The 27,864-nt window shown below is 44.5% G+C and overlaps 1 protein-coding gene across 1 annotated transcript; it reads left to right on the forward strand.

Annotated features, from left to right (window-relative positions):
- The first annotated feature begins 65 nt into the window (after positions 1-65).
- LOC309352705 (complement component C6-like) lies at positions 66-26,716 on the forward strand. The gene is made up of 18 exons (XM_081881406.1): positions 66-188; positions 1,995-2,140; positions 3,884-4,040; positions 4,564-4,708; positions 7,797-7,938; positions 8,873-9,011; positions 9,433-9,633; positions 10,365-10,605; positions 11,438-11,563; positions 12,698-12,864; positions 13,254-13,479; positions 15,798-15,969; positions 16,642-16,753; positions 17,505-17,637; positions 18,218-18,409; positions 18,843-18,933; positions 20,868-21,109; positions 26,437-26,716. Exons 2-18 carry the CDS (start codon positions 1,998-2,000, stop codon positions 26,616-26,618), a joined length of 2,811 nt encoding a protein of 936 aa, XP_081737532.1. The 5' UTR covers positions 66-188; positions 1,995-1,997; the 3' UTR covers positions 26,619-26,716.
- The last annotated feature ends 1,148 nt before the right edge of the window (positions 26,717-27,864 follow it).

Raw genomic sequence — 27,864 nt, forward strand, 5'->3', positions numbered from 1 at the left:
AAAACTTAACTAATACAAATAAACGTCTCATCAGAAAGGCCAACCCAGTTTCTAGTTTCGATGGCCAGCTAAAAGAAAAGAAAATAATTCAATACTAATTGTGAGTAGACCGGGGGACTGAATCTGCAAATCTGCTCTTTCTCTTTGGTATATTGTGGCTTCCTATACATGGTTTTTGGCCAAGCGGGGTAAGTCTCTTTCTTTGACAGATGCTTGATTCATTGGTATATTGGGCTTTATGTGCATTAATTCAGGGAAATATGCAAATCTACGAATTGCCATGTTGGGTCACATGAAGATTTTTGAGATCAGCAACCTCTTTTATAAACAAAGGACATCCAAATGCCTCTAGAACTGCTCCACAGTGTACATTTAAAGCACATTCAATGCTCTTGACTTCCCCCAAAGAATCGCGGGAGTTGTAGTTTCGTCCTCACAGAGTTCCCAGCACCCTTGACAAATTACACTTCCCAGGATTCTTTGGGGGAAGTCATGTGCTTTAAACATACGTTGAATGAATAGGCTTTAAATGTATATTGTGAATTAAAATGGCTTGAAAATGCCCTTCTGTCTGTTCCTTCTGGACACAGAGATTCCACTTAGTTAAGGTTTTGGTTGGCATCTGTCTGTTTTGAGCAACAATGTGAGTGCCTCTCTAGGGGTGAAGTCACACTGCTGTGTTAGCAGACCAAAGTGACCTCTCCAGGACAATAAGCATGGGCGGTGTGTAGAGAGGTCCTGGGCTGCCCAGACAACAAGACCTCCCTCTCAGCCTCGGTGATGTGGTCCAAAGGAAAGCAGAGCAATGCTTTTGGCACCTGCTTGGCTGCAGGAGTTGCTGGAAGGAGGCATACAAGGTACCATCCAACCATTTTAGGAAATCCACTCTGGATTTGCGTAGGGTTTACTTCTTAGGCTTTCCTTCTGAAAATATCCCACAAGGCAGCGGAGGTTTAGGATCAGCATTTTCCTAGATGGGTTACCTTCCCAGGTTGATGAGCCCCATTTGCCCCTCACTTCCCTCAACAGTATGTGCAGAAACTGCCTTCTTGACCATTGGACCCACTATTGGTCTCATCCACTCAATCCGCTAGAGCCTGTCTTTGCATGCAGGGGAAGTCCCTAACTCACTGAGGTTTAGAGGCTCATTGGCGACCCTCACTTGGTTTAGCTGGTCAATCAAAGTCATTCCTGGGATGTGGCCACTGTAACATGTTGACAGATTCTAGGAGCCACAGGGGGGAGCTGAGGGCAGTTTGGGGACCAGAGGTGAACAAACTACCCCAGAAGGAGAACAACATGAACCCAACAGAGGTACTACCCTTCCCCTAACACCCCATACACCACACTCTCCCTAATTGCAAATGCAAAGAGTACAGACAGAAATGGAGACATCAAGAAAAATGGTGGAGGTGTCAGCAAGCTCAGGGTTTACAACAACACAGCCCAATGAAGACCCTTAAAGGTAAAGGGACCCCTGACCGTTAGGTCCAGTCGTGAACTTCTCTGGGGTTGTGGCACTCATCTCACTTTATTGGCCGAGGGAGCCGGTGTACAGCTTCCGGGTCATGTGGCCAGCGTGACTAAGCCGCTTCTGGCGAACCAGAGCAGCACACGGAAAACGCCATTTACCTTCCCGCTGGAGCGGTACCTATTTATCTACTTGCAGTTTGCCGTGCTTTCGAACTGCTAGGTTGGCAGGAGCTGGAACTGAGCAATGGGAGCTCACCCCGTCGCGGGGATTTGAACGGCTGACCTTCTGATCGGCAAGCCCAAGGCTCTGTGGTTTAGACCACAGCTCTACCTGTGTCCTTACTGGTGTGTAAAAGATTATCCAGGACATACTATTGGTTCTTGGAAACAGGATAGTGTATTTATTGACTATTCCTACAAGTAAAACGGTGAATTAAATTATTCTTACATTACTACTACTGCTACTACTACTACTACTACTACTACTTATTTGCATATTCTTTGTAACTGGACGCTTTCAGGCGATGGAGAGAACCAGCTTGGTATTCCTTATCCTACTGAGCCTTGTAATTAGGAAAAGTTTTGGGTGCTACTGTGACCATTACCCATGGAGCTCCTGGTCCAGCTGTTCACAGACTTGTAATCATGGGACACAAACCAGATCAAGGTTGGTATTAGCAATCACAAGATCTCCTCCCCACCTTTAGAACATCAGAGAAGGAAAAGATCTCACCTTCATTAATAACAAACTCATACTTAATTTCCAGAAATATGCTATAGAAATAATCATCATCATCGAATTGTAGAGTTGGAAGGAATCCATATCTAGTTAAAAGTTAAAGGACCCCTGGATGGTTAAGTCCAGTCAAAGGCGACTATAGGGTTGCGGCGCTCAGCTTACCCCGTCATGGGGATTCAAACCGCTGACCTTCTGATCGGCAAGCCCAAGAGGCTCAGTGGTTTAGGCCACAGCGCCACCTGCATCCCTTTACCTTTACCATATCTAGTCCAACCCTCCTGCAACACAGGAATCACAGCTAAAGAATCCCTGACAGTTGGCCATCCAACCTCTGTTTAAAAACCTCCAGTGAAGTCCACCACCTTCCGAGGTAGTCTGTACCACTATTGAACAGCTCTTACTGTCATGAAGTTCTTAATAGCAATAATTTGAATTTATATAGTCATCCATTGATAATTATTATTTGCTTTGTCTGACAAACCAGAAAGGAGAGGGTTAGGGAAGGAAGCAAAAGCTTCCCACATTAGTTTCTTCCATCAGTAATCAATGCTTTGGCAAGGGCCACATTGAAGAGGGTCCTGGACAAGGAATCCTCTGGGACCACCCCTCCCCAACAGAGCTTTCTAGGGGGCAGTGGAGGGGGCAGCACCAGGGATGGGTGCCATGCAGTAAAGAACCGTGGTGCAGCAATAAAATTTCTAGCACATTTGCAAAGCTAAGCAGGGTCCGGTACGATTTCAGATTGGATGGGAGACTGTGTGTTGAGTTTCCTGCATTGCTGGGGGTTGGACGAGATGACCCTCAGAGTTCCTTGGAGCTCTGCAATTCTATGATTCTATGACATATATAGAACTCTCCCATGGGAAGGGCATCTTGACAGGCCCAGAATTCCTGCCTCATGCCTATACACATAAGTGGAGAATTGTAAGTGGAGTCCTATACACATAAGTGGAGAATTGTATAGGGCCCTTTCTCATGCTCCCCATGTGACTGGAGGAGGTGGTCAAGATATCATATTTTTCACTCCATAAGACACACTTTTCCCCTCCTAAAAAGTAAGGGGAAATTTGTGTGCGTCTTATGGAGCGAATGCAGGGGAGAGGCAGTCAGGAAAAGCCCCCAAGAGCCGAACACAAGCTCCACACAGCTCTTGCGGGCTTTTCCCCAGGAGGGAGAAGGGATTGACGCAGCCAGTCAGTCCCTTCTCCCTCCTCTGACGGGCTGCGTCAATTCCTTCTCCCTCCTCTTAGAAAAGCCTGCAGGAGCCATGCACTCCTTAAAGGGTGCGCGGCTCCTGTGGGCTTTTGCAGGAGATGGGGGAATTGCCATAGCCGCGCGCAGCCTCTCCCGGCCGGAGAGGTTGCGCGCGGCTATGGCAGAAGCCAAGACAGCCAGCAGGATGGATCCCGCTGGCTGTCTTGGCTTCCTTTTTAGCTCTTTGGGGTTGGGGGGAAATAATATTTTTTTTCTTGATTTCCCCCTCTAAAAACTAGGTGCACCTTATGGTCCAGTGCGCAAAAAATACGGTACTTGTTGCCAGCAAGGGAGGGCCCTGTCCATGCCTGGAATGAATATGAGAGGGTTGGGCCTGTATGTAAACCCTCCCCTACCCCGCTCCACCATTTCCCCAACATAAGAAGCAGCACTATTTGCAGCACCTTCATCTTGCAGGGAAAGCAACTACGATGCCTACTATTATAAGAATTCTTGCGACAGATTGTGCACGTGGAGAGAGACGCGGGCCTGCAACCAGCAAGTCTGCCCCATTAACTGCCAGATCAGTGACTGGGGCTCCTGGTCAGAGTGTGACCCATGCGTTAAAAAGCAAGTAAGCAATTTGATTGCAGGGACACGTGATAAAACAGAACTCTGTAACCTGCCTTTGTGCCTCAGGCGGCAGGCGCTGAGGTGCGGGGAGCCTCAGTGAGTACTGTGAGCTGTGAGTACCATGTGGCCTGCCCTATAACCCCTATGCTAGCCTGCTGCCGTCAAGTGCAGTGGAAGACACCAGTACTAAAGTAGGGTTCAAATGTCACTCCACTGGCTTCTGTTTCTGCCTCGGGAAAGACCCCCATCTTGCCCTTTGGCTCAGGCAGCAAAATGTATTGAGCCGGCATTGGCTACACAGTTGTGACTTCCCCTTCCCAGCTCAGCCGAGATCCAACACGCTGAGCCAAGCCCGGAGGATCTTATACCATATCACTCAACAATCCTGGTTTCTGATTGGATCCTGAGATGTCCCGTTTTTCCAGCGCTCTGGCATGAGTCAGACCTGCACGTATATGCGGTTGCTTGTGAGTCAAATGGACATAGGTGGGGAGATTCCACCCTTGTATTTCCATCTGTTTCAGTTTCGTGTCAGGTCTCTGGTACAGCCATCTCAGTTTGGAGGTCAACCCTGTACTGAGCAGATGACAGATTTCCGGAGATGCTTCCCCACAAAGTTATGCAGGATAGAGGAAGTCAATTGTGGGAATAAGTTCCAGTGTGAAAATGGTATTTTCTGCATTTATACATCTCTCTGTGTTTGTCTGTCTGTCTGTCTATCTATCATCTATCATCTATCTATATCTATCTATCTATCTATCTATCTATCTATCTATCTATCTATCTATCTAATCTATCTGTCTATCTATCTATCTATCATCTATCTATCTATCTATCTATCTATCTATCTATCTATCTATCTATATCTATCTATCTATCTATCTATCTATCTATCTATCTATCTATCATCTCTATCTATCTATCTATCTAGTTACAGATAGGTAGCCGTGTTGGTCTGCCATAGTCAAAACAAAACAAATTCCTTCCAGTAGCACCTTAAAGACCAACTAAGTCAGTTCTTGGTATGAGCTTTCGTGTGCATGCACACTTCTTCAGATACACTGAAACAGAAGTTTCCAGACCATTCTATATAGTGAGAAGGTGGGGAGGGGTATTACTCAGAGGGGTGGTGGGAATGGGTGATTGGCAGATAGCTGTGATGAGCCTGTTGACGACTCTTAACGACTGCAATAGGTCTTACAGGAAAAAGCAAGGGGTGAAAAGGTGAAAGATGGCTTTGTCATGTAGACACCACCTTATACCGTAAACCAACTGACCGACAAACATATCTACATGCCTCTAGCTACCATCCCAAACATACCAAACAGTCCATTGTATATAGCCAGGCACTACGTTACAGCCGCATCTGTTCCAATTCTACAGACAGAGACTCTCACCTAAGAGATCTACAGCAAACCTTTTTAGAACTAAAATACCCAACAGATGAAGTTAGACAACAGATCAACAGAGCCAGACTGATACCCAGAGAGAACTTGCTGCAAGACAGACCCAAAAAAGAAAATAACAGAACACCTCTAGTCATCACATACAGCTCCCAAGTTAAAACAGTACAACGCATCATCAGAGATCTACAACCTCTCCTGGACAATGACAGTTCTCTTTCTCAAGCTCTGGGAGGAAGACCTTTCATTGCCTACAGACAGCCACCCAGTCTTAAACAACTCCTAACCCACAATAATACTACAACCAGACCTAACACGGACACTGGCACCAGAGCCTGCAATAAACCCAGATGCCAACTTTGCTGCCACATACACCCGGACAACACCATTACTGGCCCCAACAACATCACACATACCATCTCGGGACTATTTAATTGCTCATCGTCTAACATTGTGTATGCCATAAAATGCCAACAGTGTCCTTCAGCTCTCTATATTGGACAAACAGGCCAGACCTTACGCCAAAGAATAAACGGACATAAATCGGACATCAGGAATCACAAGACAGAGAAACCAGTAGGGGAACATTTCAATCTCCCAGGACATTCTATACAAGATCTCAAAGTAGCTGTTTTACTACAAAGGAATTTCAGAAATAGACTGGAAAGAGAAGCTGCTGAATTACAACTTATCACCAAACTCAAAACAATGGAGAAACCTGGTCTGAACAAAGACCTTGGATTCTTATCTCATTATACATGACAAAGCCATCTTTCACCTTTTCACCCCTTGCTTTTTCCTGTAAGACCTATTGCAGTCGTTAAGAGTCGTCAACAGGCTCATCACAGCTATCTGCCAATCACCCATTCCCACCACCCTTCTGAGTAATACCCCTCCCCACCTTCTCACTATATAGAATGGTCTGGAAACTTCTGTTTCAGTGTATCTGAAGAAGTGTGCATGCACACGAAAGCTCATACCAAGAACTGACTTAGTTGGTCTTTAAGGTGCTACTGGAAGGAATTTGTTTTGTTTTATCTATCTATCTATTTATCTACCATCTATCTATCTATCTATCTATCTATCTATCTATCTATCTATCTATCATCTATCTATCTATCTATCATCTATCTATCTATCATCTATCATCTATCATCTATCATCTCTATCTATCTATCTATCTATCTATCATCTATCATCTATCTATCATCTATCATCTATATCTATCATCTATCATCTATATCTATCTATCTATCTATCTATCTATCTATCTATCATCTATCTATCTATCTATCTATCTATCTATCTATCATCTATCTATCTATCTATCTATCTATCTATCTATCTATCTCTATCTGTCATCTATCTATCTATATTTCTTTCTATCTATCTCTCTATCATCTATCTATCTATCATCTATCTATCATCTATCTATCTATCTATCTATCTATCTATCTATCTATCTATCTATCATCTATCAATCTATCTATCTATCTATCTATCTATCATCTATCATCTATCATCTATCATCTATCTATCATCTGTATTTCTATCTCATGGATTCTGAACCTCAAGGCCTGTGGTCACCAACTTTTCTGGGTGAGAGGACACATCTGGAAATAATAAACTGTTGTGCCCACCACAAAATAACCAATTCACAGAAAAAAAAACTGATGGTGCTCAGAACCACCACCACTACCCCAAAAAGTATTATTTGTTTTATTTATTCATAAAATGTATATACTGCTGGATTGTAGAAAATACCTCAAAGCGATTTGCAAAAAAAGATAAAACAAGTATCACTAAAAGATTTGCAACCACAGTTTAAACATACAGAAAGCTAAAACTACAACAGGAAAGACTAAAACAAGTTTAAACTCGTACAAACTTTCTAAATATATTTAGCGCCCTCAAAACAAATAAAACAAACAAAAGCAACCCTTTTCCAATCAAAAAAACCACACCTATATATATGGTTGGAACAGGGATTCTATGATGCTGTTTTACTTCAGGGCCTGTCAATTTTGAGTGCTCTTTTGCGGGTTCTTAAACCAGCACATTTTTTCTTGTTGTTAGTATTTTATTATTTATTAAATCTGTATATCGCCCTTCATTTGTGGATCTCAGGGTGGTTCACAACATAAAAATACAATATTTAAAAGCACAAAATACATATTGAAAATAAGAATGAAAAACAACCTCTCTCCCACATATGGTTATGCTCTGTTGAAGTAGTCATTAAATACACTGCTGGGCTGTTCAATTAGTCCTAGCTAGCACAACTTGAGTCGTGCCGTGAGGGAGGCTTACTCGTACCTGAAAGTCGTCATGCTGCTGTTCTTTCTCCGAAACAGGTCGCTGTGTTGCCAGACAACTGAGATGCAATGGAGACAATGACTGTGGAGACAATTCAGATGAAAGGCACTGTGGGAGGATAAAGAACACCTGCCGCCCATCGGTCAAGACCATACCCAGTGTGCAGCTCATGGGCCTGGGGTACAGTCATACCTCATGTTACGTCCACTCTATGTAATGTTCTTTCGGGTTACGTCCCGTGGCGACCCGGAAGTACCGAAAAGGGTTACTTCCGGGTTTTGCCACTCGCGCATATGCAGACACACAAAATGACATCACACGCATGCGCAGAAGCGGCAAATTGCAACCCACATGTGCTCAGATGCGCCGCTGCGGGTTGCGCTCTTTTCATGTTGTGAACAGGCCTCCGGAACTGATCCCGTTCACAACCAGAGGTACCACTGTATATTGCTTTCACTTGGGCTTCATAGGGGCAATTTTTGTAAATGTGATGCCACAGGGGTGTGTGTGTGTGTGTGTGTGTGTGTGCTTGTACTAAATCATAGCACACGACCAGTGGAAGACTCGAACACTTTGAAGAAAAATCCCTGATGTCTTCTTCCCAGATGCCGTCTCCCCATTGTTTATTGTGAGAGCATTTTGTATGCCGTGATCTTGCACTATTTTGCACTGCCCCCGCAAAGTACTTTCTCAGGCACAGTGCCCCAAATTGTCTGTTTTGGCTTGCCATGCAAGATTGCGGCCCTGAAAAGACAGCGCAAAATTGCGCAAGATCCCAGCAACCAAAATGGCTGCCGTTCTCTTGTGATAAAAAACAGGATGTCTCTGTTTTTCTGGGACACTTGTGGGATATGCTGTATATTTACATTAAAAAATTATGAAATAGGGTAATCAAACTTTAAGCAAGGGCCCCACCAGAGCATCCATGAAGGTGAGACCACCCTGGAGTGCTGAGGTGTTTGTCTTTGTGGGACTTTTTTGGGTGACGTGTAACAAATTTGGTGATTTGGTGCAAATTAGGTGCAAGACAGCAACAAAGGCTTTCTATCATTTAAAGGTAATCTAATCTTTATTTGCTCAATTACAACTTTGCTTAATCTATCTTTCATTCTAGATACCATATTCTGGCAGGAGAGAGCCGAGGAGAAGTCCTGGATTTTTCTTTCTATGGTGGGAGCTGCGCCCTTCTGAAGAGTGAAGACAAAAGGAGCACATTTCGTGTCCCTGCAAACCTTGAGTCTGTCCACTTTCAGGTGGCTTGGCAAGGCCTTCTGTAGGACTAGCAACTAAGGTGGCCAGCGAGCCTTCAATCTCTTGGCCTCTGTGCTATACCAGCACTTGTATATAAAATTGTCCAAAATTCTGTAGACTTCTTGTTGTTGGCATCTGTCTGTCTTGTGAGACAGTACGCCTCCAGGGGTGAAGTCAAATTCTGTATGAATGGTATAAAATTCTGAACAGCACCAATTCATAATATTTTTTTTCTTTGAAATCCATGTTCATTTTCTTTTCTTTTGTAAACAATGGCTTTTTTAAAAGTAACTTATCACATAGTTTATATTTAAAGCAATTTGGCAAAGCAACACATTTATTTCACTTGGTTGTACGCCAGAGGCTTTTATTTCCATTGTTCTTCTCCAACCCAAACATGAATCTGTGGATCTCTCTTGACAGGTGAAGCATCAAGAAGATGACCTGAAAACAAATTACTATACAGATTTAACATCCTTGGTATGTTCTTCTAGCAATATGCAGTATTTCAGGGGACACGGGAAAGATAACTGGGGAATTCCGTATTTATGGGGGTCAACGTCAAACACAGAAACTACGGCATCAAGTTCCTTCCACGAAGCCATCAAATCATCCCACAAAATGGTGAGAATGTGTAGCCCTTTGTGTAGGCTGCTTCCTGTTTATTCATTGTCTGTCTGTTTGCTTTTTAAATAAAAGGTATACACTGCTCGATTGTTTAAAAAACAACAACTCTCAGCGTGGTTTATGAAAAGAGTAAAACAATAAAATTATTGGTAAAGACAGTTAAAAACAGATATTTAAAACGGTCAAATAATAATTGAAATCAGTGATAAGATAAACACAGATTTAAACACATGCAAATATTTTACATATCTGCATAGGTTTGCCTAAACAAAAATGCTTTTAGGTGGCACCTAAAAGTGTAAAGTTGCCTGCTTGATGTGGCAGGGAGGGACTGCCACATGTAAAGGCTGATTTCTTGCAAGTGTGGAATGACTATTATGTGGCACCTATAACAGTTCCAGTTCTGCAGATCAAAGCAGTCCGGTGAGCATATATGGTGTATGACGATTTCACAGATAAATGGAAGCTCCGTGCTAGAGAGCCTTTGCCAACCTGGTGCCCTACAGAGGTTTTGGACTACAATTCTCATCATCCCCAGACAGCATGGCTGTTGGGAGTTGGGGTCCAGCAAACATCTAGAGGGCCACCGGTTTCCCATCTCAACCAAGGTGTTCATTGTATAGGCCAAAGAGGATAAATAGGGTTGTTGTTTTTAAGGCCAGGGCAGAGGGGTGGAGGAGAGACAACATAATAATTCTCATCATGATCAATCTTTTTCCATTTCCAAGAATTCCAACTTCATTAGGGTCCATAAGGTTATTGCTGTGTCGAATTTCACAGTGAAGCAGTCGGGTTTGCATCTCTCTGGAGTGTTTTTACAAGCCCTCAACAGCCTGCCTCTGGAATACAACTATGCCCTTTACAGCCGGATATTTGATGACTTTGGGACTCATTACTACAAATCTGGCTCAATGGGAGGCAAATATGACCTTCTTTACCAGTACAGTGAAGAGCAAACAAAAAATTCAGGTATGCCTATCTACATCGTGAGACAATAATTGGTACTTTTTCAAGGAACAGAGAATGGAATGGGGAAACATGAGTCTGGGAACATTTCTCTACCTTGGGTTTGTGGAATTTGCTTGGAAGTGAAGTGGGATGGGGTGCTTTTTATCGTGTACAGTGGTACCTCTGGATGCGAATGGGATCCGTTTCGGAGCCCCGTTTGCATCCTGAGCAGAACATAACACATGACTGCGCGTCTGCGCGTGCGTGGGTCATGTTTCGCTGCTTCTGTGCATGCACGTGATGTCATTTTGAGCGTCTGTGCATGCGCGAGTGGTGAAACCCGGAAGTAACGCGTTCCGTTACTTCCGGGTTGCCGCGGAGCATAACCTGAAAACGCTCAACCTGAAGCATATTTAACCCGAGGTATGACTGTATTGGAAAAGGGTAAAATACTGCTTTTCCTCCAACCACACTCAAATGAGGGAGGGGGAGAGAAAAATGGATATAAAGGAAAAGAATTTTGGCAAGAAATGGGTTAAAGCCATAGAGCTGTTTCTTCCAAACCTTCTTAGCTTTAGCAGGGAAGCTAAATTAGAACAATAGGAAAGCTAAATTTCCTGCACAGCCATGAGATACTGGATCTTCCTCTTGAAAAGGGGAAAGAAAGAAAAACGTGACGTTCTCATAGTGGAAGAATATTTCAAACGTGCCTTGTGGTTTGAGTGTGAGCTGCTGGCCGCAGCCTGACAGCCACCACTTTCAAGGACCAGGTGCCATTGTGCTTGATATCGTGGGTGCTCAGTTCTCCTTTGTGAAATGTCATTTGCTATTTCTGCTGTTGAATGGTGTCTAGGCTTAACCCAGCAACAAATGGAAGGCTGTGTGCGAACAGAAACGACAAGAACCTATTTTTTCTTCATTAAGAAAACAGATATTCATTACGATTGCATCAGAAATAAAATGACTGAGAGCTATGAAGGTAGCTATCCTACCCTAAAGGTAAAGGTAAAGGGACCCCTGACCATTAGGTCCAGTCGCGGATGACTCTGGGGTTGCGGCGCTCATCTCGCTTTACTGGCCGAGGGAGCCGGCGTACAGCTTCCAGGTCATGTGGCCAGCATGACTAAGCCACTTCTGGCAAACCAGAACAGCACACGGAAACGCCGTTTACTTTCCCGCCAGAGCGGTACCTATTTATCTACTTGCACTTTGATGTGCTTTCGAACTGTTAGGTTGGCAGGAGCAGGGACCGAGCAACGGGAGCTCACCCCAGGGACCGAGCAACGGGAGCTCACGGGATTCGAACCGCCGACCTTCTGATCAGCAAGTCCTAGGCTCTGTGGTTTAACCCACAGTGCCACCCCGCATCTAGGGCTCCCCATATTCTGCATTCAAGATTCCCAAGACACTAGTCCAAGGGTAATCAATGTGGTGCCCTCTAGGAGCTGTTGAAATTCAACCTTGGGCAGCATGACCAAATGGTCACAATTGTTGGGAAGTGTAGTCCGAAAGACACCACAATGCTTACCACTGGCCAGGTCTGACCAGTATCTAAACTTTTGCAGGCTGCCTCCCACACTTGGTTCTATAATATCACCCCCAGTGCCCCTTTACCCTATGAAAAGCATTATTCAGAATAGTGGTTTGCATGACCCACTAAGGAAGAAAGTAATACAATAAAATTCAAAACACTAACAATTAACATCAAAGTTTTTGGATGAAAAAGTAATCCAAGTTCGAGTTCTGCATCCAGTGGGAGCTAAGACAGTTACTAGCCATTGGAACAAGTTGCTCAGACGAGACAGAAAGGGAGGGAGGGAGGGTGGAATAGGTATTGGTCCCCCTCCAATGGTTTGCGGAGTCAGCTGTTCACTTTCTGGCTGTGGGGTCAGCTGACATCACTCAAGTCAGTACTGCAGCTGAGAGGCCACTCTTCCATTATGGATCCTCCTCTAACTGACTGGTTCAAAGCCCAGACCAAGAAGGGTATAGGAAGTAAGGCACCTCCAGTTGGCACCCCCAGTTGGCAGCTGGAACTTCCAGTTCATGACCCTTCCTCATCACCTTACTCTGTGTGTGTGTGTTGCATTTGCTGATTTCATATCCACCTTAGGTTCCATGCTGAAGTCATCTGAGCGGTCTATTTCCTTGGTCAAGGGTGGAAGGGCACAGTATGCTGCAGCGCTGGGCTGGGAGAAAAAAGGGTCTTTCCCGGGACAAACAATCTTTACCGACTGGATGGAATCAACCAAGGAAAACCCAGGGGTGGTTGACTTTGAGGTAAGAGATAGAAAGCAAAATAAAGAGTAGATACAAGGAAAACAGGTCTTACTGTGATGGTAAGATGCTCACTTCTCCTAGATGAAAAAGAAGAAGTGAGGATTATTATTTTTTCCATTTGCATATGTGCTGATTTATGTAAAATTGTTCCTTGTCTGTGCAAGTCCTGATTCCTCCCATTTCATTTAATCTATGCTGGGGCACCTGGCTGGTCTTCTAGACACCTCTTCCAGTGACATGATTCTGTAATTCAACTGCCCTTGTACAGAAAAAGCAGAAAACACAAGAGAAATATTTGTTTTTTCTTGGTTGTATAGAGAAGGGCCAAACAAGGCCTAGGGGATTTCACCATGACAACATTTGAGAAACGCTGCATAATTCCTTCTTAGGTGACCCCCATTTTGGATTTGGTGAAGAACTTCCCATGTGCTGTGACCAAACGCAGGAATCTCAGGAAGGCTTTTTCAGAATATATGGAGAAATATGATCCATGCCGATGTGCCCCATGCCCCAACAATGGTCACCCTGTTTTATCTGGGACCGAATGCCTGTGTATCTGCAAAGCTGGAACTTACGGTGATAACTGTGAGATACGAGCCCCAGACTACCAGTCAGGTATTCAGCATGCATATGGTGCCTTGTACCATTTGAGCCTTGGCTACCCATCTGCTACATTTTGTACTGAGTGAAGTAATCATGGGGTCTTCAAAGGCAGCTCCAGGTACAACGCATCTCAGCAGTCTCACCTGGAATGTTGGTGCTAGTGCTAAATGGTTGAGACACAAGCTGGTGAAAGCAAGAGTGAACATATCAGAATGGTTGGCCAGCAACATTTTTTGCTGCCCCATGTAGCTGCAGGACTCAGCCTCTGGGATGTTTCCTGGAGTCCTGTGACAAGTGGGGGCAGGGGAACTGTGATGTTAACATATGAGAGTGCTGGAGGTGAAATAGTTAAACAGGTTACCCAATCAGAACCCAGGGGGTGGAGTCAGAGGGACTATAAAACCAGCTCTGGGAGGGGCAAAGGGGGGAGTTTGTTGGGAGTTGGGTGGTTGGTTGGAGTGGGAGTGAATTGGGATACAGTTTGTGGGTAGGTTGAGTTAGTGTAGTGAAATAAGCTGAGTTAGGAATAGTTAGGGGCTAGGAAGACAAGTAAATATCTGAGAGGTGGTTTAGTGAGTGAGAGCAAGTAGCGGAAGTTATAGGTCTGGATAGGCACCCCATGATTGTAATTGACCGATATCGTTTATTAAATCACACACTTGTTAAACTGCAATAAATAAACAAAAGTTTATGTTCCAATTTAACCCTGACTGGACTCAGTATTGTACCAGGTAGGGCCTGGGTGGTGGCAGTGAGAAATAAAGTGGTGGCACAGGGATCAATAGATGGTGAAACGTCTGGGGACCCTGTGTGATCGCCACAGGGACAACAGCTGTACACAATGAAAGAGGTTGCCATCTAAAACCCAGTGTTGCAAGGGATCCTGGAAACCCGCCCCCCCCCCCCAAAACATGACTTTGTAGATAGCCATAAAAAATATTGCTGCTCAAGGAGCTTCTTAAGTGGAATCTAGACACATATAAAAAAATGTAAAAATGTTTTTTTTAAAAAAAAAATTGATAAATATATTGAATTTGCCATAGCTCACCATTGCCATCTAGTGTCACATTTGTACAATGCACTTTACAACACTATTAAAATGTTTTATTTGCAGCTTTATAGCTGAGTCCTTGGTGTGCCTGCATAGTCGGTTATATCTGACCTGCTAATGGGGCCATGGAGTAGAAAAGAAGAGCAACAATGGAAAGTCTGAGAATTATTATTTTGTTAGGTTTTCTGCTCCTGATTACACTTGGCTCAAGGCAAACATGTTGTCTGTCACTCTATAGTTCTCAGCTTTGAAGTGCTCACTTTGTTTTTAGAGTTGCTTTATCAATCATTTAAAAAATCTGTCGCCTTGAGAACACTTGTTGGATGACTAATATACAGATTGGTTGAATGAATGAATCATGGAATTGGCTGTGGAACTGTTTTTGATGGTTTTAGAAAGGGGTGAGACAACATTATTACAAAAGGTGTGCTGAGAGAGAAAAAAAGAAAGAGAAAGAGAAAGAGAGAGAGAGAGAGAGAGAGAGAGAGAGAGAGAGAGAGAGAGAAAACTCAGTTGCTGCATTGAGACATAGGAAGCTGCCTTATGCCAAGCCAGACCTAACTCAGCAATGTTTACAATGTCTGGCAACAGTTCTCCAGAGTTTCAGAAAAGAGGTCTCTCCTGCTTGGAGATGCCTGGAACTGAAGTGGGGACAATTTGCGTGCAAAGCATTTACTCCACAGATCCGCAACGTTTCCTCCAAGGATCTCAAGGGGATGGTACATGCTTCATCCCTCTCCTCATTTAATCTCCACAACAACCCTGTGGGGTAGGTTAGGTTGAGAGGCAGCGACCTTCGGGGATTTGAACCTGGTCTCCACACTGGCTTTCCAGAACAATAAGCCAGACTTTCTGCTTATCATGGCTTACTTGGAATGAGCGCTGTGCTTCTGCAATTTGTCCAGTTTCTAAGGCTTTCCTCCTCCCCTGGCATGAGCAGGGCAAACCATCCAAGAGGCCTTGGTGTCCCATTGCATCTGAACCAGAGATCAGGATTTGTTCCTCCCTAAGAAGTCACAACCAGCAAGTCATCTCTTGAAGTTGGCTAGTGTTAGTGGCCTGTTAGGGTTTGCTTATTCTGCTCACACCAGGGGAGAAGTGAAGCTGGGGTGATCGGGCAATGCGAGAGTACACTTCTGCCTGTTCACACTAAACCATAAAGCAGGAAACTGGGATTATTAAATATGGATGCAGCCACTGAGTTTGGTAACAGGCTTTCTGTTGATACCAGTGGTCTTTAGATGAGCTCACATCTGCACCTTGTTGTGTTGAATGTTAGTTGCAGTAGATGGCTTCTGGAGCTGCTGGTCTGCCTGGAGTTCATGTGATGCATCTTTCAAGAGGAGGAGGACTCGGTTGTGCAACAACCCCCCGCCCACAAGTGGAGGAAAACCTTGTGAAGGTGATGGAGAAGGAGAGGAAGACTGCTATATTTCACTGTTTGAAGACAAGTAAGAATCACATCATCCATGTAGTGCCACCAGTGCACAGAGTCCTTTGCTCAAATTCAAGCTACATATCTTACTGTACCCTAAAGTTTGCCCCATCCCCTGATCCTACAGTGCTGAGTGATAAAGACAAGTGAGTGCACCAGAGGGAGTGAATGTGCACTGGATAAAAACAAAGAAGTCCCTTTTCAAGGTCACCGTGTAGGTGCAACCCAAATAGTGCTGCACTAGCATTTTGGAGCCCTCCCCGAATCTGAAGGAGGTGGGTGGTACTTCGGAATGCAGGAAGTTGTCTTATACCAAGTTAAGCCACTGGTCTATCTAGCCCTCCAGATTTTGAGGCTGCAAAGCTTATCAGCTCCAGTATGGTAATGGATGATGGGAGTTGTAGTCCAAAATATCTGGTTGGGGAAGGCGCTGACTAGAGGTGGCTCTCCAAGGTTTCAGACAAGGGTCTTTCCCAGCTGTACCTAGAGATGCTGGGAGCTGGACCTAGGATCTTCTCCATGGACGCCCCCACTCGGTTAACACCACCTGGTGTGTACACAAACAGAAATGAATCTGACACTAATGAAGCCATGCTGATGTGGAGGGGGTGACAGCTTTACTGCACTCTGTAATGTCTTCTCTGTTACTCTTGTTTGTTTAATAAGCTCCTAACTCATGCATTTTCAGAGGGGCTCCTTGCATAAATGACGATGAAGCCGTAAGAGAAGTAGATATGTATCAACCTGAACAAGACTTGGGATGCCTGACTCCAGTACCTCCCGAAAATGGATTCATCAGGGTGAGGAACATTTCACAAACTGCAACAGAAAGGGGTTTTTTTGGGGGGGGGGGTGTCTCAAACCATGTGGCAGAAGGCTTTGGCTCAGGGCACTAATCCTGGAACATGTTCATGAGAATCACCTTTTTGAAATGGTTTTGTGAGCATGTACAGACTAAAATGTGCCAGAACTAGTTAGACATTCACCAAAACCAAAGATGGAGAGACCATTCAGTAGCACAATTTTAAAAGACCTGGATTAAGAATGTAAGAACATGCTGGATCAGGCCAATGGCCCACCTAGTTCAGCATCTTGTTCCTACCTTGCCCCCCCCCCCCCCCGATACCTGTTGGAAACCCACTAACAGGACCCAAGCACAAAAGCACTCTTTCCCCGCCCAACCTGTGGTTTACAGCAACCGGTATTCAGAAGACTTGCTGTCTCTAATCATGGAAGCAGAGCATAGCAATCACTGATAAGACTATGAATATAAGACTACCTCCATGAATTTGGCCAATACGCTTTTGAAACCATTCAGGTTTGTGGCCATCACTGCTGCCTGTGGGGGTGTGTTGTCCTTCCCCAAGAGGTGTGTGTGACAACCCAGCTTGGCTCCTAATCTTCTCACTGCTGCTTTGGAAGGAGCTGCATGTTATACTTAATTAAGTGTTATTACCTCTCTCCCCCAACACTAGACCTCAGGGTCATCTAGTTTTTGTCATTTAGCCAGTGAATCACCCACTTCATGGCTTGTTCTTACCCTGATTGCAGAATGAGAAACCACACTATTCCATTGGAGAAGAAGCAGAAGTCGTCTGCCTGAGTGGCTATAACCTTGTTGGGTACCAGTTCCTCAGGTGCCTGCCGGACAAAACATGGACTCAACACACGGTCGAGTGCCAATGTAAGAAGCAGCAGAATAGCTTGGGTGGAAAGTGGGGATGGGGAACCCGTGGCTTTGCAGATATTCCTTCGGACTCCACAACTCCCATCTGCTCCAGCCAGCATAGCCAATGGGCAGATGTGATGGGAATAACAGGCCACCAGTATCTATTAGAGGACCACAGATTCCCTGTCTCTGGTGTAAAGAATAGAAGTGAAGCTTCTTATCATCTATGGGCAGAATCCAACATTGTGGAAATGGACTCAGACAATGGGTTTTCACATTCCTCCTCTCCACCACCTGCAGCTTCTCATGCACATCCAAAATCTGTTCCAGAGGCTGCCCCCCCCACCCACTGCAGAGCAGATTTTCGGGCACAGAGGAATGTGAAGTCCCATTGTGTAGCCAGAAGTGTATTCCACACACACACACACACACACACACACACACACACACACACACTTAAGAGCATTGGGTGCAACATTTATCCCAGTTCTCCCATAACATTTTCAGGAAGTGGGATGTTTCCTACCTCCCACCACCCTTCATCCAATGATCAACTTATTCATTCAGACATCCAAACTTATCTCTTAAACTCCAGTGTCGACTTGTTCCAGACCACCCATCTCCGATGATATCAGAATCACCCCATTTAAATTCCAGTACCGGATTGGGGACATCATCCACCTGAATTGCCCAGGAGGTCGTGTTGTTACTGGCCAAAAGAAGTACACCTGTGGGGCTGATCTGTCATGGACACCTCCTGTTTTGATATCACTTACTTGCAAGGAAGGTAAGTCCCTACCAATGCCAGTTTCTGCACTCATGACATTAGGCTTCTCATGTATTCACCATTTAATGTATTTTCCTCACCCTGTGCTGAAGGCGTAGCAGGGGACAACCACTGGCTCTCTATCAAACATGCACAAACTGTGAGATGATAAATCAAACACTGCCTGCCAGCCAGGATATGGTGTCCCACTCAGGGCTCATTCAATTTGGCTTGCTAGCCAGCTGGGACCCCATGGGCTGTCAAACCTTCAATAGGCAATGATACAGGGTTGGTGGGCTGTGGGTTGTCCAGGGCTGTGGGTTGTCCAGAACTTCTGTTCTTCTTCCAGACTAGTTAGGATAATGAAACTTTGCTCACTTACTTGGCGGTCCACCATGAAGCTTGTAGCTGTGAACCGCCAATATGTGATGCTTGCTTAATTCTTTTTCTTCAGATGGGCAGATGAATTCAAGAGGGAATTGTCCACTTGGACAAAAAGAGGTGGAGTCTCAGTGCGTTTGTATATCTGCTGAGGAGGACTGTGAGTAAGTAAGCCTGATGAAGTTAATTCTGACCATAAACCTGGTCTTGTGGCTTGACGGTTGCTCAGCAATCTTCCTGTAGTTGTAGGACAGCAAAAACAGGAGGGGTGTTGCGTTCCTGGTGGACCACATAATACACATCTGATGTTGTGCATTCTGCCTCACAGATTATGATCTGTGTCAAAGTTTATTTGGTGATAAGAATAGGGGTGTCCTGCAGCTTGTCTTCCCTCCATCCTTTGTGCACCCATATTTATTTGTTAATACATTCATATCCTACCTTTTGGGTCCAGCAAATTTTGCATAGCCCTAAATAAACAAACACACATGCCATAACCAAAGCTTAATAGTATTTTAAAAAATTAATCAACTGGACCTAATCAAATTAGACAGCAGCAATCAGGTAAAACCAACAGCAAGAAGAAGAAAAGCGACAAAGCAATTTGGCAGAAGATGCTTCACAAAGAAAAACAGCCAGGAGGAAAAACCATCTCAGATTCTGGAAGGTCACAAAGCTCTCTGAAACAACAATCTGATGTCAAAATGCCAAAAGAAACAGGGTAAATGTGTTGATGCTGTTGTTCTGAAGAAGAGGTTGTCAGCCTTTCACCTTTTGGGGCCTGTGGGCACATTGCAAACCTGTACAACTTTCATGGGCTGCAAAACTGCAACCAAGCACACACACTGTTCTCTTGGCTACAATAGACTTATTCTTTCAGATCTAATTTCAATATAGAGAGGGGACCCTGCGGGCATCAGGGAAGGCCACCGTGGGCACTTGTGGACACGTGATCACCACACTGGCGACCTCTGTTAAAGTGTTGATGCCATTGTTCAAAAGGGTCTGCCCAGGGTAAGCCACCAGCGCGCGCGCGCGCACACACACACACACACACACACACTGTATTTCAAATGAGATCTATGGATGAAGGGCAGTATACAAATATAATAAATAAAATAAATAAGTATTTTAATAATTCCCTTCAAAGTCCTGACTCCTCCTTATGGTGGCCGTAAGGTGATGTTAAAGATAAGATCAGAACAAGTGGAACGGGGGGGGGGGGGGGGAGCCTGGAGCTCAGTGATCTATGCAGGCATAATTGCACATCAACTTTCTGGAGGACTCTGAAATTCCCAATACCTGCAATCTCAGGCTTAAATAAGGACTTTATGGAGAACTAGATGGTTGTGAAGGGAGATGCATTTCTATCCAGTGTAAAATAATGATGATGAGGATGATGAGGATGATGAGGATGATAATAATAAAAATAATTTTATACCCCGCCCATCTGGCTGGGTTTCCCCAGCCACTCTGGGTGGCTTCCAACAAAATATTAAAATACGATAATTATTGTGTAATTGTGAGATGTGTAAGATGAATGCACTTGTCAAGAGTAATGATGACTTAATTTTGTCCTAATGATAGATTAAGGCATGGGTAGGCAAACTAAGGCCCGGGGGCCAGATCTGGCCCAATTGCCTTCTCAATCCGGCCCACAGACCGTCCGGGAATCAGCGTGTTTTTACATGAATAGAATGCGTGCTTTTATTTAAAATGCATCTCTGGGTTATTTGTGGGGCATAGGAATTCGTTCATCCCCCCCTCCCAAAAATATATAGTTCGGCCCCCCACAAGGTCTGAGGGACAGTGGACCTGACCCCTGCTGAAAAAGTTTGCTGACACCTGGATTAGGGGCATAAATTGGAGCCCAACACAAGCACAGATACGAAGCAGCAAAGTCCTTGGCATCTCTTGAACTCTGGAATAGCTGTGAAAAGCCTGTGTACTTCTCTTTTCAATGTATTTTTTTTTAAGCAGCAAAGGAAGATCAGGTGTTCTGGGGATGCATTAGTCTGTTAAAAGGCTACTTCAGAAAAGCAAGCAACAAACGGTGGGACCATATTGTCTCCCAGGCCTCACCCTTATCTCTTGACAGTCTCTACTCTGAAGAGATCTGTGTGCTGGATGGGGCATCTGAACAGGCCCTTACAAAACCGAGCTGCCAGTATCTGGCTGAAAGGTGCAATGGCTCCAAACAGTTCCATTTCCTCCATTCTGGATCCTGCCGCCATGACACACCTTTGAACTGGGCCATCGAGAGGGCAAGCTTTTCAGCAAACAGCACAAAGAAAGAACCTTGTGGATATGATGTGTGTTATGACTGGGAAACATGCTCAGGTAAGTTTCTTGACCTGGAAGGATGAACCTTTTAAACGTAAAATGAAAGGCATGTTGAAAAGAGACAGTTAAGTGTTAAGAGAAAATATACAATTTCAGCTAATACATAAATTATGAAACACTATAGATGCATGCTTCTATCACCAGAATCAGGGCTGGATTTAGGTTTGATGAGGCCTTAAGCTACTGAAGGTAATGAGGTCCTTTATATGTCCAGCTGTCCTTTGCCAACAACAAATTATCGCTGTTTTTTGTGTTGAATATAAGCTATATGGTAATGTATGGACCTAATAGGTATCTAAAGCCATTTGCACATAACAGATAGGAGCCTGCACAACACAAAACACTGTTGCTGTATGTAGGTTTTATTTTATTTGTTTTTAATCTTATATTTTGGAAATGTATATCCAGGTGTTTTTTCCTTTAATTTTTTTTTTGGGGGGGGGGAAGAGAGTGATGCCCTGAGCTATAGCTTGTTTAGCTTATACGTAAATCCATGACTGGTCAGAATATAAATCCAAGCAATCACAGTGTGTGTGTGTGTGTGTGTGTGTGTGTGTGTGTGTAACATATGCACGCATATAGTAACGATTAATTGTATTAATTGATTATCACAATAACACTAATTTTCCTGTTGCTGTTTGGTCAAATTAGCTTGCAACTTAAAGTTTGCCTTTGCATCCAGTTCTTAAAAACTGTGGTTTGTCCACAATACAGGATTGCAAACCGTGAGTTTGGAACCCTGAACAATCAGAGTTGTAGAATCTGAGGTTGCCTCTGGTTAGGCAACTACACATGTGAAGCCTACTCCCTGCAGACGTTTGTGCAGTGAACTTGAGAATCCAGGAAGGAGAACGTGATGTCAGGGTGGGACTAATTGCTCCAGGCCCACTCCTTGCCTCTCTGCCATTTGATATGGGATATATTAATCCCCATATGGGGCTATGAGTCCCAATATGGCTCTCTTCCTTGAAATTCCTGGAAGTTTACCTTAATGAAAACCTCACTTGGAAAAACAATATAACTCAGGTGGTTAGGAAGGCCCAACAGAGACTCCATTTTCTCAGGGTCTTGCGAAAGAACACTGTTAAACAACAGTTGGTGACCTCCTTCTAAAAAGATAAAGGAACCCCTGACCATTAGGTCCCGTCGCGGATGACTCTGGGGTTGCGGTGCTCATCTCGCTTTATTGGCCGAGGTAGCCGGTGTACAGCTTCCGGGTCATGTGGCCAGCATGACTAAGCCGCTTCTGGCAAACCAGAGCAGCACACGGAAACACCGTTTACCTTCCCACTGGAGCAGTACCTATTTATCTACTTGCACTTTGATGTGCTTTCAAACTGCTAGGTTGGCAGGAGCAGGGACCAAGCAACAGGAGCTCACCCCATCACAGGGATTTGAAGTGCTGACCTTCCAATCAGCAAGCCCTAGGTTCAGTGGTTTGGACCACAGCACCACCCTTCTACCGGTCCACAGTAGAAAGTGTCCTCTCATATTCTATCACAGTGTGGTATGTTGGCTTGACAGCCACAGACAGAAAGTCTTTACAGAGGGTGGGGAACACAGCACATGATATCATGAGCTGTCCCCTGAGCCCACTAGATGTCATTGCAAGGGATCGTTGCCTTAAGAGAGTGAGAAAAATTCTCAGGGATGATTCACACCCTGACCAGCACCTCTTCTTCTAGCTCGGGCAGGAGATATAGAAGTATAACCAGTTGTACCAACAGGCTACAAAAACAATTTCTATCCGTGGGCTGTTAGGCTGCTGAACGAAAAATAATATAGTGCAACTGACTTTTGGGGTGGGTGTGTTGTGCGACAAGCACACAGAGTGCAATGAGATTGAGTGTTTGTGTTGGGGGGGAGGCTCAGTTAATTTCACTGTACACAGGTTGTACATTGACAATAAAGGTATTATTATTATTACTGTCTTCAATGGATCCCCTTGCAAAGCACATTAATCTAATCTGGAGGTGGTAAGAGATTAACCTCCTCTAGCTACTGCTGTCACTTGGGCATCTAAAAGTGCTCCCATCTTGTCAAGCTTGGTCCAAAAGTCACCTGCCTTTTGATTTGTCTGTTTGCTAGTGGGCGATCAACCTACAACTATTGAAATAATTTTGCTAATGCCTCTGCACTCCTCCACATACTTCCTGAGAAGTCAGTGGCACTGAAATCTAGAGGGCTTATTACTGAGTAGGAAAAAAATGTGGAGAGGGTCATGCTGTTTCATTTCCAAGACATTTCTAAATCATATTCTTAAATGAGAGGGGGGAGAGAACATGTGTGAGATCCATGTTTGTTTATGGGATTTCAGGGGGAAAGGGGCTGCAAGAAAATGCCTTTTTGGTTAGTAGATCTCTGCAGAAACGAAACCTCGTGTCAATGTTTGTTATGCAACTTGTTGTTCACTGTGCAACAGGGTGATAACAATTGTGGCTTTTCTCGTAAATTGCCTTGGCTGAGAACACATGAATAAGTTTTCTGCCAGGAAAAAGATGGTTTGTCTGGTTAAATTCTCCCTTCTCCCCCCTCCCCCAAGACGATCATCTTCCTTTTAGCCAGAAGCAGAAGCAGAACCCACTCTAGACGCTTTCACACCTGAAGCAAAACCACACTCGCTCATCCTTCCAATTTGGATGAGAACTATTTTTCTTTATGAAAATAACATGTAATGTTTGGAGGCAGAGAAATAATATCCCCTCTGGAATCTGCAGTTACAATCTGACTGCTACAGGCCAAGGCAGAAGAGCTTGGTCTCAGTACTGTCATTAGACTGTTTCATTGATGGAAGCAACTTCCAGTTGCATCAGAAGAGATTAGAAAAACAAAACATTATATATTATTTACAAGTGGTGGTTCAAAATATTGACAAGGGAGGTGACACCTGATTTAAAGCTGCTAGTGCTAATGAGTCAGAGTCAGGGCCAGCCTACCCATAAGGCAAGGTGAGGCAACTGCTTCAGGTGGCAAGATTCACTGCGGCAGCCAATCCCAATGTCAATCATTCTTCCCAACCCCCCTGTTCTTGATGTAGATCTTTCTTCTACCCTTCTTCCCTGGACGGGAGGAGGAGCCATTCTGGGGTCTGCCCGAGGTTCCAAAATGTTGTGGGCTGGCCCTGCTCAGAGTAGACCCACTGAAATTAATTGGCAACTTAGTTGAAATTAGTTGACCTTCAGTGAGTCTAGTCTGAGTAAGACTAATGTCTGATACAGCCATGTTATGTAGCAGATGGGAGTTTGCTGTTTTGCCTGTACTCGTAGTTTGCAGTCCTGGTTTGTAGCCAAACAAACCATTTCTGCTGGATTTTTTTCTCTCCTCCCGGTTTAGGGTCCTAGCAGAGGCCAGGTGAACACTAGGCACTCACTGATACGACAGAGGTCACATCCCCAAAAGCAAGGCCATAGCAAGGCAAGTCAGGAGGGAGCTACCATGTTCCAACCAGGGGGAAAAGGCAGCTTGTCAGCACCCTGGAGAGCTCACCGGGAAGTATTCACTCAGAGAGTTATTGCCCCAACACCATAGTGAGTTCTTATGAAGGCTGGCTGGCCTCAACTTCCTATTTGCCCCGCCCCTTCTGAGGAACCATATTTTCATTTAAAGACCAGTTGCCCTATTCTGACTTCTATGGCATGGAGGTGCTAAGAGACCCCCGAGTATAGGGTGGTATATAAATAATAATAATAATAATAATAATAATAATAATAATAATAATAGATGGAGGGCTGTCCTCTGGCCTGGAAAGGTTTGTTAAAACCTGATAATCTTACTTTGGATGATCTGGGAGCAGGGTAAGGTTGAGCCTGCCTCTGAGTCAGATGTTGTCAAAGAATATAACAGGTTTGGATGCAAAAGCAAACTACAGTTTGTCACAAGCTAGGATCAGACTTTGTTACTACTATTGTTGTTATTTTTGCACCATGTGCAGTGAGAAGAGGGAGGAAGCGTAGGACCCTGAAGCTTGTGCTGGCTTACTCTTGTCATGTCAGATTGTGGTGAGGGCATTGTGTCTGAATGGCCCCAAAGGCAAAATCCCAAGTTCTATTAAAAACCTTCTGCTAATGGAGGTGCAACTGATTTATTCCAGAAATAGGTGGTGTGTATTTTAGCTGGTATTCCTAAATTAACCACCACTGCTGGCATTGCAATTGAATGCCCTCAATGTGTCAAAATGAATATGTGATATATGCTTGGAAGGAGGCCTTGTCATGCAAAAGAAGCTTATGGACAGCATTTCCATTATTATGTTATGATGAATTCGAAGATCATATTTGACGTGGTGTAATCCCCTATTTTTTACACTTTATATAGTGTGTGGGGTACCACTGAGCCTTGGGCTTGCCAATCAAAAGGTCGGCGATTCAAATCCCCACGACAGGGTGAGCTCCCGTTGCTTGGTCCCAGCTCCTGCCAACCTAGCAGTTCAAAAACAAGTAGATTATTAGGTACCACTCAAGCGGAAAGGTAAACGGCGTTTCCGTGCGCTGCTCTGGTGTCGGTGTTTCATTGCGCCAGAAGCGGCTTAGTCATGACCTGGAAAAACTGTCTGCGGAGCAGACAAACGCCGGCTCCCTCGGCCTGTAAAGCGAGATGAGCACCGCAACCCCAGAGTCGTTCACGACTGGACTTAACTGTCAGGGGTCCCTTTACCTTTACCTCTCATGGAGGACTCTGTGCTCCTTGGAGTAATTTGTCCACCTTTGGTCCCCAACCTGCACTCAGCTCTCTCCTGTGGCTCCTAGAAGCTGTCAGCATGCGACAGCAGCCACACCCCGGGAATGGTTTTGACTGGCCAGCTAAACCAGGTGAGGATAGCCGATGGGTCTCAAACCCTCAGTGAGTTAGGACTTCTCCCTGTATGCAAAGACAGGCTCTGGCAGATGGAGCAGACGAAACCAGTAGTAGGTTCAGCAGTCAAGAAGGCGGTTTCTACACATGCTACAGAAGGAAGTGAGGAGTACCAACTCAACTCTGAGTACCATTTGATGGGAAAGCAGATATAGGTTAAACCAATAACTAAGCAACAGCAAGAAAAGACTGTTGCTTTTTTTAACTCTCCTGTTTGTGGGTTTCCTATAAACATCTTGTAGAAAACAGGATGATGCACTGCATAAACCTTTGATCAGGTCGTGGAGAACCTTTGGCCTGAAAGATGCTGCTGAACTACAACTCCCATCATCCCCGGCCATCAGCCATGTTCGTTGGGGATGATGTCATTTGTATTTCAGCAGCATCTTGGGGACAGAAAGTGATCCACCCCTGCTCTGAACAAGCCAACAGAAATCATGCTCAGCTAACCCTAAGCCATTTCCGATTCACAGAAACAGAATCACGGTGTACCTGCTTGCTTCCAAACCAGTGCCCAAAGGATGAGGGCCACCTTTACTGCATCCAGACCAGAAGAGGGCGTCCAAAGAGGACATACACCCTCTGTGCATTGGGGGCCATGAAATGCACCAAGATGAGGATGGAATCCTTTCATCCTGGGAAGTGCTTGCCTTAAAATAGACGTCAAAACTCCTCTCCTTACGGAAGGACATCCAGATAGACAGACATATTTCGGTACCATGGTATATTCAGAATAAATATCAATGGACGTTAGTACTTTGGTATCAATATATGACAATCACTGAAATAAGGAGTGCTTTACATATGTCCTAAGAGTAGAGCATTGCTGAAGATTTCAGAACTGTCTTTTTCAACCATTCATTAGGTGGAATGGGGTGTGTGTGATAAAATGAATCCCTCCCCAAAAATATTGAGGGAGATGAGATGGAGTTGCCATTTACCTTACTTAAACTTAGGATGTAGCTAAAGTTTTTCTCTCTTCCCTTAAGCTCAATGCTCTCTCTGCTGCTTCCCACTGTCCACATTCCCTTTACAGTTGTACCTTGGAAGTCAAACGGAATTCGTTCTGGAAGTCCATTCGACTTCCAAAACATTCAGAAACCAACGCATGGCTTCTGATCGGCTGCAGGAAGCTCCTGCAACCAATTGGAAGCTGCGCCGGATGTTCGGCTTCCGAAAATCATTCACAAACTGGAACACTCACTTTTGATTTTTGATTGTTTGGGAGCCAAGGCATTTGAGATCCAAGGTAGGACTGTACTGTCTTAAGAGTAAGGCTACATCTGTTGCATCACCCCCAAGGCATTCTGGGAAGTTAATTTATATCCCACCTTTCCTCCCAAAGGAGCCCAGGGGGGCAAACAACAAGTGATAAAACAATTCCGAGGGGATTATGAACAGGAATCACACCACAGCCTTTTTTAAAAAACAAACAAACACAACAACCATTATTTATTGATACAAGATAACCTTTGAGTATTTCAGGATAGCTGACAAAGTCTGGCTCTGTACAGTCCATCTGCTTGCTTTAAGACAATATGAAATAAGTGTTCTGGGTTATTGCTGGCTTGAGACAGCTAAAGATCTACTAAGCAAAATGCACTGCCATACTCTAACACAGTCATCTTCAACTTCTCCAAACCCAGTTTAAGCATTAACTTGCAGCAGAAGGGTCCTCTAGTAATCTCAATCATGGAACTCCTGTATGTCCAACTTTCTTTGTTTTCCTCTTTCACTCTCTTTCTTCCCCACCCAACCTCTCCCTCTTTCCTCTCTTAAAAGGCAGCAAACCTTTCAATAAATAAGCCAGTTAAATGGTGGAGTTGCCACCTGTGTGATCAGCCATTTTGGTCAGTCCAAGTGCTCTAGTATCTGGCATAGTCAAGAAGCAGAGCTAACTG

Source organism: Podarcis erhardii, assembly GCF_964252035.2.
Source record: "Podarcis erhardii genome assembly, chromosome: 11".
Classification (NCBI taxonomy): domain Eukaryota; kingdom Metazoa; phylum Chordata; class Lepidosauria; order Squamata; family Lacertidae; genus Podarcis; species Podarcis erhardii.